The sequence below is a fragment of the Myiozetetes cayanensis genome, unplaced genomic scaffold (assembly GCF_022539395.1).
Source record: "Myiozetetes cayanensis isolate MyiCay16 unplaced genomic scaffold, myiCay2020 scf1, whole genome shotgun sequence".
Lineage (NCBI taxonomy): Eukaryota > Metazoa > Chordata > Aves > Passeriformes > Tyrannidae > Myiozetetes > Myiozetetes cayanensis.
Window position 1 is genome coordinate 74,222,505 of NW_026086604.1, and position 12,495 is coordinate 74,234,999.

The following is a 12,495-nucleotide window of genomic DNA, read 5'->3' on the forward strand; positions in this document are numbered from 1 at the left end:
GTCAATTTTTGTAAGGTAAAATCTTAAAGGTCTACTTTGCACATAATACAAATGACTAAGTGGAAACAGTACCTTCTGCTATTCCAGAGAACAGCAAATAATACCATCTCACCATAAGAAGTGGGTAGTGTCTGAGATTAGTTATGGTAGCACAAAACAAGCTGTCCAGGAAATACAACATTAGCGTTTTTTAATAAAAGGCATTGTGTGTGCCCCAGCCTACACTCCTTGCTGTTCTGTCCAACACTTAGAAATAGTCTACTAGGATAAAATCTGCCCTTAAGGGGTTTGAGTCTGCTCTTTCTTAAAAAAAAAAAAAGTGAATGAACTGTGCAAATGTATATTAATTCAAACAAAATGAAAAAAAACTAATCCAGACTTGTACTCATGTAATTTAGAAAATGTTTTGTGCCAATCTTTTAAATAATTTGCAGATAGACTTTATGTAGATTTCAATTTGGTGCCATTTTTGATGGGAGGCTATAAAGCCTCATAAAAAAGGTGTTTAACAAAAATGCCTTCCAAACTTTAAGTTAAAGCAAGGCAATACCTTAATGAGGTATGTATTCAGCACTTGTTTTTCTTAGTATACAGACATTACTGTAAGGCTTCATGCGATTTTGTGGCTGGATTTAGATTATAAAGAAAAACCAGGACAGGAGAGACCAACTTCATAGATGAGCTTTAAAGTAAGGACAAAAAAGCAAGTGGGGAATGCAATGGGAGTTTTGTGTGAATGGTGTGATGCAAAGGTTAGTGTCTACTCGAAACCAATCAGCTGATTAGCAAGGGCAGTTTCATAAAAGAGACAACAATGTTTTCATGCTCAAGTTTTGCCTGTTTCAGTCTGCACCCATTCTTTACTGACCAGGGTTTATCTATCACTGATTAGCTACAGACTAGAGACAACACATTAACTAACCTTGAACTGCAGACTGACTGTGGGTTTTCGGTGCTTGCTTCCACATTTAAGAGTATCTTGATTGTTGCGACTTGAAACATGTTCAAATAGATCATAGATGAAATCAAGACTGAAATGGGAAAGAAAAAGAATATTTCTAAATTGTATCTTAAGAGACTATGAGGGTTATCACTGTAGAATGCAAAGAAAGCATCGTCCCATAGAAAGTAGCTCCTCCATCAAAAACACATTTATTGATTTCCTCCATAATCAAGGAGGTTCTTTCTTCTTCACTCCAAACACATCATTAGGGAACTGAAGTGTGAAGTCCTAGAGGCCTTACTGCATTTTACTCTACTCACTCCACTGAAACTCCAGCTGTAACTGGCACTGTACCTGCACAAAGACTAAAAAGCAAGACTTTCAGCTTGTATAGGGCCATAACACAAAACAGCCACCCACATGAGCCTCACTTTCAGATACCAGCTGTCCCTGTTGTTTTCTGCTCTATCAGATGGGTGCCCTCCTCTCGCTGTTTCTACAAAAGCACGGACGTTTTAATTTGAACTCTACACAGATGTTGGTGCCAAAGCAAAACCAGGCCCAGCAGCTTTAACACTTCTATTCCTTTTACGTACACATTTCAATTGACAAATGTTATATCAGATATGTCATAAAACCAGAACAAACAACATAGAGAGGTAAATGCTTATTAACAGTTTCCCCTGCACAGAAGGGCTTAAGGGATTTAAAAACAAGCAACTTGTACAGCAAGGCAGGATGACTGGATTGGATTGGATAGGTGAGGGCAGCAGCTGAGACAGCAACACACGCGCTCAGCTGCCTCTTCTGCTACTCCTCTGCATGTTCTGGAGCCTCAATCACGCACCTGCAAAAAGGGACATGGTCCCACTACAGCTCACAGAGTACAACTGCAAGGACTAAGACCTTACACAGAATGACAGGAGACACACAGGTACCAGTCATCCATGCTCAAACTTTCAGTAACATAAATCTTTATAGAAACACTGCCTTTGAAGCAATTACTATACGGCAGTTTGCTCTGTGGTAGGTCTCCGACACCAAGTGTTCAACCAAATTAGGGAATGCCTGAAATACAAGCAAAGCCAGATGTATGTGAAGTAAAAAACCACACATGCACGCTGCCTGTGAGGCACCCTGAGACTGTTAAAAACCATCACCAGCTTCCAGCATCCTTACTGATCACAGAATAGCAAGAGTTCTCTAGGAACCCCAGGACTGAACAGTGACAAGGTACTCTACAATTTAGGCAAACCCAACTTTGTGAGAACCGATTACAGTCAGCTCTGCTTACAGGCAACTCTGATATGCTCATTTGTATGATATGATATGATATGCTCATACCAATTCTATGATATACTCATTTCTATTTCATTCTATGCTCATTTCAATTCTGTCAAGGTCTGATGCTATGCAATATCTAACATATTCAAACTCCAGCAGAATTAGGTGATAAATCCTGGCAGAATTAGTTGATATGACATCTCTTAATATCATGTCCTTAACAAAAATCACAGAAACGTACCTGCTTTCACGTAACAAATTCAAGAGATCGTCTCTGAAAGTATCTCTGTTCTTCTCCAAGATCCCCCTGACATCATACTGGACCTAGAAGGAAACAGAGCTGGTTCAAAGAACAAGCCAAACAGTCAAGCACCTCTCACAAGAGCAGTACTGCAAGAAGTGCTGAGGAAACAGAGCGCTTTAGTTAATTTTGAGAGGCCTCAGGGTAAAATTAAGCTAATGAAAATTCTGCTTGGAATAATTTCAGCAAATAAAGAAATTACCTCCCCAGCGTAGTGCTTCACTCCAAAGTTGTGAACAGCAACTCTCGGTTTTACATAAAAAGGATTGTTCTAAATGGAGGGGGAAAAAAAAGAGAAAAATATTTGGGGGGTTGGGGGTGTCAGGGAATGGAATGATACAAAGGTTCACATTCTCCTCTCAACCCATACTAAACAAACCATTGTCTTCCAGTAAACTCCCCCGAAGATTAGTGCTCCAAAAGCAAACAAGCAACTTATAATGATAATAGGATTTGTTAGTCTGGGTTGCTTCAAGTGCAGCAATAGCAGATTTATAGTATATAAAAAGGCATTATACTAAACCTGAATCCATCTGGCAGGACCATCTATTAAAGGCACTTTGAAAGAGAAGACTATGTCTTAAACTGGCAGTTATGAAAATTGGTAGATATGCTTGCATCCTAGAAATTCTCAGAAATAATTCTAGGATCACAAATAAAGGTAACACTAATCTGCACAGAGGAAACAGCCATCTTTCAGTAAATGACATCAAGGTTAATGCCTCATTAGTCTAGGGAAATTGAAGATCTACATAGTCTGAGCTACTGCAGGTTGACAGACCTCTAATTAAGAGTAGAATTTGACTTATTTACCACGATAGAAACCTTTAACTGCACAGTAACAAGGATATGTTCTTTAGGTAACTTCAGGCAACTCAGTCTTGACAGCAAATTATATTTTATATATAAATTATGGATTTCAAAGGAAGGAGAATCACATCCGAAAAAGCCTCTAAAACTATGCACCCATATATTTGAACCATGAATTTCTACAGAAGCAAAGAGATCCTCCATAATTTGCAGAGAAAACATCAGTGAAACATCACATACAGCATGCTGGGCATTCAACTTCTCCAGTAAGGTGGAGTCAGTAGCTTGAGGAAAATGGCTCTCCTCATTGATAAGTGCCAGTAGTCCCAGTTTCTAGAACAGCAAGAAAATGCAGAAGGTTAATTAGTGCACAGATGGACACAGATGTTGTCCCCAGTTTGGAAAAATCACAAGGTCCTTGAAGTTGCTGTGTGCAGAGAAGTGCAGAAACACCCATACACAACTGAAACCCCACTCTCGTAGATGACTGAAATCCTATTTTTATGGCAACACTCCTTTTGAAATATAGAGCATATGATCCATGTCCAAAATTAAGAAAAACAACCTACTGGAAGAATCAACAGTTCTCCTGATGTAGGTAATTTTTCGATGCATACAATGACATTGCCCCAGAATATATCTCCAGCCTCCAAGATTTCCAGTGATCAGGAGTCTGAGGAGTTTGTGTAAAGAAGCCTTTCCAAAAGTTTTCTTCCGTTAAATTATCTACTTAGTTGTTGAACCAATGCAAACTTTTAGCACCCACAGTGCCGAAGGGCAGAGCAAAAGATACACAGTTTAACTACGCGCTGTGTGAAACACAACCTCCCTTTGCTTTGCATATGCCTCTGTGTAATTTCCTTTGATGTTCCCTACTTCTCATACTAGAAGGGGTGGTAAACAAAGCAAGCTACCCTGCTTGTTAATTAATGTGTCCGGCAAGCTTCAGGTTGATACAGCCTCTCAGGAAAACATGGATCTCCAGGAGCACCTTTTAATAAGCCACTTCCCCTGGGCCCAGAGCAGCTCCTGACAAACCACACCGCCCTGACTGCAGTCACGTCCTGCCAGCTGGATCCCCTGCCTACTGCCATTCGTTTCTGTGGCCATCTGAACTCTTGCAGCCACACGGCCTGCTATGGAGATAAACCCACACAGCTCACCTGTAGTGGTGGCGGAAGGGAACATGGATCAAATGATTCTTTTTAATCATGCGCAAATATTGCTTTTGTATAAAATCACACATGGAGAAAAGTTGCAGAAATACATACAGTGAGCTTACAATATTACCCATAATGTAGACATACGTGAAAACGATCTGATTAAAAGTTTGACATTTAAACATGCAAGATCCACCACTCTCTTCACTTGTTCTTTGTTATGGCAAGTGTTTTAAGGACAGATTACCTCAGAACAAAAACGAAAAATAGGTTACATCACATTATTACCTTTTCAATAAGATCCAAGCACTCGCCATTGTCTGTCCAATCAATATCCTCCCAAATTAGTCCTTCCCTAAGGAAAATAAAGAGGACCTTTTTATTGACAAATATGATGAAACCATTTTAATTATAAAAACAGGAAGATGTGGTGTATTTATCTTGCAAATGACAGCAAAATCAGCTTGCTTTTAAAAAGTACACAGCTCCAGACGGAGATTTTCAAAGGAAGCTAAGGGAGCTGCAAATCGAGATTTCAAGTGAACGCTGATAGTCAAAATTCTTTCAAATTTCTTCCCTGTCTCTTACCTGCTGTATTCCAGTTGCTCCAAGGAAAAGATGTGCTTGTTGAAATACTCCTGAAGCTTCTCATTTGCATAGTTAATATTGAACTGCTCAAAACGGTTTACCTAAAGAGACAAGAAATTTTCAAAAATGCATACAGTTTTGTATGTATTTTACTTTGCAAACAAGGGACTGGTTTAAGTAAGTCATGTTTAATAATCAAGTTCCAGAGAAGAGGACAAAGATACATAGAAAAAATACAGCATAAATTTAAACAAGCTTCTGAAACCTACCTCAAAGTTTTCAAATCCAAATATGTCCAAAATTCCAATAGACTTGAAGTCTTCCTTGCTCCTGATTCTGCTATTGATTTTCTTAATGACCCAAGCAAAACACTGAGAATAAAGTGCCATAGCCATAGAATCTCTGCTGTCTATTGCCTGTGATAAAAAAGGAACACACGACACATCAGTCACCCCTGTGACTGAGAAGTGATCACACCTTGCTGGTCAGTGTCCTTAGCACACCATAAAGCAAAGCATAATGCAAGCAGATTTGTATTCCTATGTAGCTCGACACTGCAATTGCATTAACACTTTAGAAGGCATCATGATTTGAGTTTAACAGTTTAAGTTAAAACAGATGTATACCTATGTGGCTTTAAAATTACATCTCAAGGCTAAAGCATTCAAAAATCTAGAAAATCATAAACTTAAGTTCTGGAGGAAGAAAAGAGAAGGGTAGGAAATAATACCTTAATTCACCCTTTTCTAGAGGTAAGCATAAATGTTATGCATACCTATTTCTAATCCCATTCTTGTAAATGACAACAATATTTCTCCAGAAAATTTCAAAACCACCCACCTGACACAAGTGTCGATAGTGAAAAGTATCAGCCTAGATGATTAGAATTTGAAAAAAATGGTAAGCAATCAGGCTTAATAAGGATAACAAGAGCCAAGCTCCCAGCCCTGGTCAGAATGACAGGATGGGATCTACAGAGATGACACCCTTCCCCAAAAAATCTATGTAGTACTTTTGATTACAACTCCGACGCATGAGCTAAGCTCCAGTCCCTGAGTGTCTAGTGATTTCTCTGGACTTGAAGATCGAGACATATCTTTCAAAGACCCTAAAAACATGACAAAACTGAGATGCCTTTACCTGCTGTATACTAAGAGGTGTTAGGATTTCTTCTCCCCTGAGTATCATTGACCTCTGTGTCAATGCTTCAGTTAGCTGTGTGGAGTCCAACCCTAGTAATTCAGCAGATCTACCCAGAGCTGCCAAAAGAGAATGACAAAGACAAATACAAATATGTCCTTAAATGTATAAGGTTATTAAACCAATTAGTTTTTTTACTATTATTATCATTATTACTACTGCCACCATTTAAGATGCTTCCAAAATGACAGGGATTAGAGACAAAAACACAACTAGAAACCCTAGGATATTGTTTTGCTGCTCATGAAAAGGCATAAATATGTACAACTGAAGGGAGTTAACAGTAGAAATTCACCACAAGTAAGTCACAAATATTTATTTACCTCTTAATGTTATACCTCAAGGATTCAAACAATTTACTGCTTACACTAACACATTTTTCCCGATACAAACAGTAACTGACTCTTTGTCTACATGAATGCTTTTCAGCCTCCCTCAGGATGATGCGGATAAATCAATGCAATTTTTTTCTTACACGCATACTTTAGTTTTCAATTTTGCTATAACATGGTATATAAGCAGTATGTAATGCTACTCTCTACTGCCATACTTGAACAAACATTCAAAATGCTCACAGTTCAATCTTTAGACACACCAGCACATACTCTCGGATTTGCAACTGAAGTATTGAAAGCTCTAATAAAAGATACCTTTGGTGGAGATCTTGTTAAGGAAATGTATTTGAGCACTTATGTTTTATCAACTTGAGAATATTTCAAGAATTAGATTCAAATGGAATTTCATTACTATTAATGGAATAAATATGTGCCCAAGGTCTTCCATAACTAAGATATAGCATCCAGCAGCAGACTAGCTTTCCTTATTTGTCAAACCCCACCCTCCAAAAATAACACTTTAATCAACATTTAAAGATGTTAAAAAGCAGTAAGACCCTTTCACTGTTTGTCCTTGTTATGTTCAGATACAGTAGCAACGACTATGACTTTCATAGCCTCAAGAAACATTTGGATGCACAGCCTTCTCACCTGTTTTAAAGGACACCTGTGCCCCACCAGCAGTGATGAACTCAACATTTCCCAGATGCAAAATGCCAGCCAACAGCCTCAAAACTTCTCGTACCTCCTCCTTGCTGAATTGCATCACTTCCATTGCAGTCTGGAATGACATGTGACCTTCTTCAATAACATGCACACAGACTCAAAAATGAGAGGCCTTAGAAAAGCAAGTCAGGACTAACAGAGGGCTGGCTGGAGTCCATTCCTTTGGTTTCATCCCAAACTGAATACACTGTAAGGTATCACTGGAACATCTTGAAACATCTTGAAACATGTAAGTATCTCTGCTTTTAAGACATCTCATTTTGATGCTGTAATGATGTTGTAATTTGCTTTCAAATTAATCACGAAAATTGTTTAAATATTGGAATGACCTACTGAGTTGTGCATCAGACACAATTACTTTAATTTGAATTATTAATTGATAACCTCTTGTGTGTTTTTACCAAATTGTGCCAATTAGCCTTGTAGGTAACACGGCATAGGGGAGGAAACACAGCAACATGTAAGATTTGCTCATGTGTGTGCCCAAACATGCATTTTACCAATGTGGTCTGACAACTCCCAGTAAAACTGAGCAAGAAAGGAATCTATACAAAAAGTGTCGAATTTGTGAATAAACAATATGGCAATGATCAAGGCTCAACTACGTAAATGAGCAAATTGCAAAGTATTAGCAGAAATACTAAAACAAGAGGAACATATGCTTTCTTTCACACAGAAGGGGTATGTAATTGTATGCCTCCTGAAATGACCAGAATTTCCCAAACCTGGATCTAATACAAGTCTGTCTGAGACCAGATCAGTTTTATACCCCCAGTCAGACATGTTATAGTCACTGCAGGTGTCTTACAGATGACACATGACACATTTTATCTTCCAAAAATCATCCATTACAAATGGAAAAGCCTCAGACTCGTGCCACAGTTCAAAGCAGGGTAGGGATAATGGTTGAAGGTTTATTTGGTAAAGAAGACCTTTCACAACAGAAAAGCAGCAGCACTAGGAATTCATCTCCACAGTCACCGTGCAGCTCGTCCCTGTCTCCTACAAAAAAGTTTCCCTTAAGTAACATTTCTGTGACTTAAAACTGCAATAAAAACAGGTAAAGGAGATGACCATAATAGGAAAAGACAGGTGAGGGTGAACTGTGGGGGTTTCTGCCCGCCTCCTGTTCTGGGAATGCAGCCTGGCAGCCTCAGCCTCTGCTCCCAGCCTGCCCACGCTGCGGGCAGCAGGCAAACATCACCTGCCCAACTGATTTCACGCTCTGCCTACCCTGGGATGATTAGCACAAATTAAATGTCATGCTAATCAACTTTAGCACGTGACAACAATATAGATAAGTTACCAACTTTTCCAACACACCCTTCCGCCATACAAAATGACGGCTTTTTACACTGAAATAACCGGCCACATCCACTACACACTAATTTGTCAATTTGGCAAAGAGATTAACATAGCTAAGCCAAAACAGTTTGGTGAAGGGCATAAAACCAAATGTTTAGTCTGATTTTTAAAATCTAATGTGCATCACCCTGGTGCTACAGTATGCAATTAGTGTGGTCAGTACAGACTAATTGCTGTGGGTATAAGATATACAGACATTCATAGAGATTCCATCACGACCTGGTTTCTAATCTGTGTTTATGTTTTCTTCTATTCTATTGTGTAAGTCACTCCATACAACTGGACTTTGCAGCTGCAACTTAAAAGAGTCACAGGTGCTTCACTCCCTGTTGCAGTGTTGCACTGCACTCCAGACTCCACCCAATAGATGCTACATGATCTGGACAAAGCTTTAGGATTGAGAAACAGTGAAATATCTATCTATCTATCTATCTATCTATCTATCTATCTATCTGTAATATAAAACAATATAGGGAAGGGCAAAGGCATGTAAAAGCCTTAGTGACAACAGATATTCTTTTAATTTCAAAATGTAATAATTTTGGTAAATTACACACACTTTGAAATGACAGAAAAATGAAATACTGGAGGGAAGGTAAAAGCATGTTCCAAAGGACAGTGAAGCATTTTGAGAAAATATGAATCCCTGTAAGATCAGTGCCTCAATGAGAAAGCTGCATATTCAGGAAAGCACAAAAAGGCTTTGTCCCATTCTCTGTCAATAGGCCCTGGCACCTTGAACTTCCAGTGTTTTTAAGCAAAAGAACTAGAAAAATAACTCACAATGACTTCCTTGAAAGAATCTTTGTCACTGATTGTCTTATCCACTATACATCCAGACTGATTCAGGTAGTGGTAGTTCTCCGGTACAGATAAGTAAAAAGCATCTAATGAGGAGAGAAAAGAGAGTGAATAAAAAGAAATGCCAAAACAAAAGCACTCCACAAATTACTATGTCAGAGTTAAGCAGTTCACAATTCACGTGCTCAGAAAATGATGATGATGCACAAGCCAAAGCTTTATATTAAAATATGATGGGGGCTATTTTCCTGAGTTTTGTTTTATTTAGCTGCATAATGCAGTTAACTTTTTAGCATTCAAAGACAGCAAGCTTGGGGGAGATGCTGAAACAGCTTTAGGCAATTTTGCACATATACAAATGTCATTTCTTTTGTTCAGTGGATTTATTCTTTATGAGAGAGGATTAGAGGAACCAGAATTATTTATTTGTGTTGCTGTGGAGTTATTTACTAACAGCAAAAATATTCAGTTTGAACAGAATGAGGCATGTTTGTCCCCAAGCAATTTTCTCAAGGCTATAGCAGAAGCTGGGAGAAAAACCATCAGTAGCTCAGTGACATTCTTTGACTAAGCAGGTTGCTTTATCAAGTTGATCTCAAATTCACACTCACAGAATCTCAGTTGAATAAATAACTTATTTCTCTGCTTGGGTTAGTTGGTTTCTGCAGTTAAAATCTTCAATGCTGTCCCCACAGCTGACTGCTTGGAGAACGCCACTACAGTTGTGTGACTTGTGTTTTGCCACTCACCTTTCTCTCTCTCTTCTATCCCTGCCAGCAGAGCATAGAATATATGATAATTTCTTTCCCCAGGGTTTTGTCTTACTACACGATTCTATCAAAGTAAAAAACAGTGATCATTTTTAAGGACAAATTTTTTATCCACAGTTTCAGAGAAAATATTAAATCAAACACAATTAACTAAGCAAAAGCAAACATCAACTTACTTTTTCCAATAAATCTAGAGCCAGGAAGAAAAGCTTTAGTCAAGGAATAAAGTAAAAAGCAATTAATGCAGAAGCCATTTATAATCTTCTTTCATTTGAGACAATAGGAAGAGCATCACAATCTTTTCTTACAACATGCTAAATATGTTTCATACAACATGCCTACAAACAAGATAAATAAAGTGGCAATTATAATAATATTAGCAGTTCTATTATCAATGTATTAACACCTTCTTGACTCTTCCATTTCATCAAAACTGGACTTGTGACATTCTGCATTTTGAATGACATCTGCTTCCTTTGATTTTTCTTTCCACTAAACAACTCTAAATTTGTCCAATTCAAAAGCAGCTTATGTTTAAAACAGTAGGTAGGATACACTTGGAATATTCCTCATCACCACACCTCTGGTGCTCTGGTGTAGCTGCTCACAGTCTGATTTCGCCAAATGCAGGGTAAACACGAGAATTTAACCCACCCAGACTCATGCTGCAGAAATTCAGCAGCTCTGCTCCTTCAAGTACTTCTCCAGAGAAGTAAGCAGCTTATCTTTGGATATAATAAATGAGGGAAATGGCTGACAACTGAGGTTATCCCCAAGAATTCAGGCTGGTTTAGATCACTATGTAGGAATAGGCCTATGAGCCACGCCACACTGGCAGTAGCAACGCAAAATGCTGGTCCTCCAAGAGTGAGTATATACACCCCACACTGCCACAAATGCATGTATGCATGTGTGAATCTGGTGCTGCTTCTTCCCTTTCCCACTTACACCAGCTCAATTTAACAGTGATGAGGTCAAAGGACAGACAAAGGCAAGCCAGTTCTCTCAGTCCTCCGTCAAGGAGGTACATGGGAGCTGCCTGCAAACAGGGGTCAAATCACCAAATGAGGATACAATCTATAATTCTTCCTCCCTGAATGTTTCCTTTCTGACAGATGTTCAGCTGAATAAACTTCCCAAAGCGACTTGAGTTGTTGTTGTAAACAGTCTTCGCATTGCCAAAAGCTTCCATAATTGGACTGTGAAAACAGACAACGACAAGAGTGTTAACATGTGACCAGCATGCCAACAATTTCACATGGGACTGGTGAAAGGAACAGCACTCTGGCAAGCTCCCTTCTAACACTCCTCTCAGCCATAGCTTACATCCTCTGCAGTACGCTCCATTTATTAGCAATGGGCATTTCAATTTCCTATCAAAAGATGCAAGTATTCACACAACAAGAAGATTAATCATACCAAACTACTCTGCAGCTCCGGAGCAGTAACTGCTACTTGCTACTTCTTTTGAAATTGCTCAAAAGATGCATGCAATTCTCACTGCAGTACTCAAATGATAGAAATAAGAAATCTCAGCACATGCAAATTGCTAGACAGATGTAAGGAAATAGTCCTTGTCCTAAGGCAATTAAAATAAACTTAATTACATCAAGATACAGCATGTATAACAGAGATGAAGGAAGATAAACAAAAGTAATAGCATCTCAAATTGTCTTGTTTTTAATAGTTTAGAATCGTGTATTATTTCACGTGAACACAGAGAGTATTTTTTTGCTTTTGTAGATTGTGTCCAATTTATCTGATGCATTTACTCATCTGTTTTATCAGTTCTCCTTACCCTCCCTTTCCTCAGCATGCTATTACCACTTGAGGACTTTATACTCACCATGTTGTATCTTGTTCTACCTTATCCTCAGGCTATACAAACTGAACCAATGGTTTCTCCCTCCCATCACCCACTTCCTTTATTCTGACTATCTCAAATTCAGCCCCAAACAAAAATTAAAGCTACCATTAAAGCTTCAATAATTTCAAAATTCTGCATATTTTTGCTTTATTAAGATATGCTACTGTGCTCACAACTATCTAGAGTAGCCGGGTAATTTTATTTAATGGAGTATTTCCCCATCTCCAATATTAATTTTATTGTTCAATAAAGAGGCACGCATATTTAATTACATTGCAAGATCTTATTTCAATGTCAAGGTTTCTGTCTTCTCGAAAAAATACCTGTGTATTGAAAGATCTAGTA

General features: G+C 38.4%; 1 protein-coding gene across 1 annotated transcript in view; it reads right to left on the bottom strand.

Moving 5' to 3' along the window:
• Positions 1 to 12,495, bottom strand: part of MYO10 (myosin X) — a 167,117-nt gene that overhangs the window by 56,802 nt on the left and 97,820 nt on the right. The window contains exons 6-18 of the mRNA XM_050316122.1: positions 11,358 to 11,482; positions 10,460 to 10,473; positions 10,263 to 10,347; positions 9,496 to 9,599; positions 7,273 to 7,402; positions 6,227 to 6,345; positions 5,356 to 5,502; positions 5,087 to 5,187; positions 4,787 to 4,853; positions 3,579 to 3,671; positions 2,731 to 2,799; positions 2,469 to 2,551; positions 923 to 1,031 (exon numbers count right to left, since the gene is read on the bottom strand). Coding sequence (XP_050172079.1) covers positions 923 to 1,031; positions 2,469 to 2,551; positions 2,731 to 2,799; positions 3,579 to 3,671; positions 4,787 to 4,853; positions 5,087 to 5,187; positions 5,356 to 5,502; positions 6,227 to 6,345; positions 7,273 to 7,402; positions 9,496 to 9,599; positions 10,263 to 10,347; positions 10,460 to 10,473; positions 11,358 to 11,482 — 1,246 coding nt within the window. The remainder of the gene's footprint in view (positions 1 to 922; positions 1,032 to 2,468; positions 2,552 to 2,730; positions 2,800 to 3,578; positions 3,672 to 4,786; positions 4,854 to 5,086; positions 5,188 to 5,355; positions 5,503 to 6,226; positions 6,346 to 7,272; positions 7,403 to 9,495; positions 9,600 to 10,262; positions 10,348 to 10,459; positions 10,474 to 11,357; positions 11,483 to 12,495) is intronic.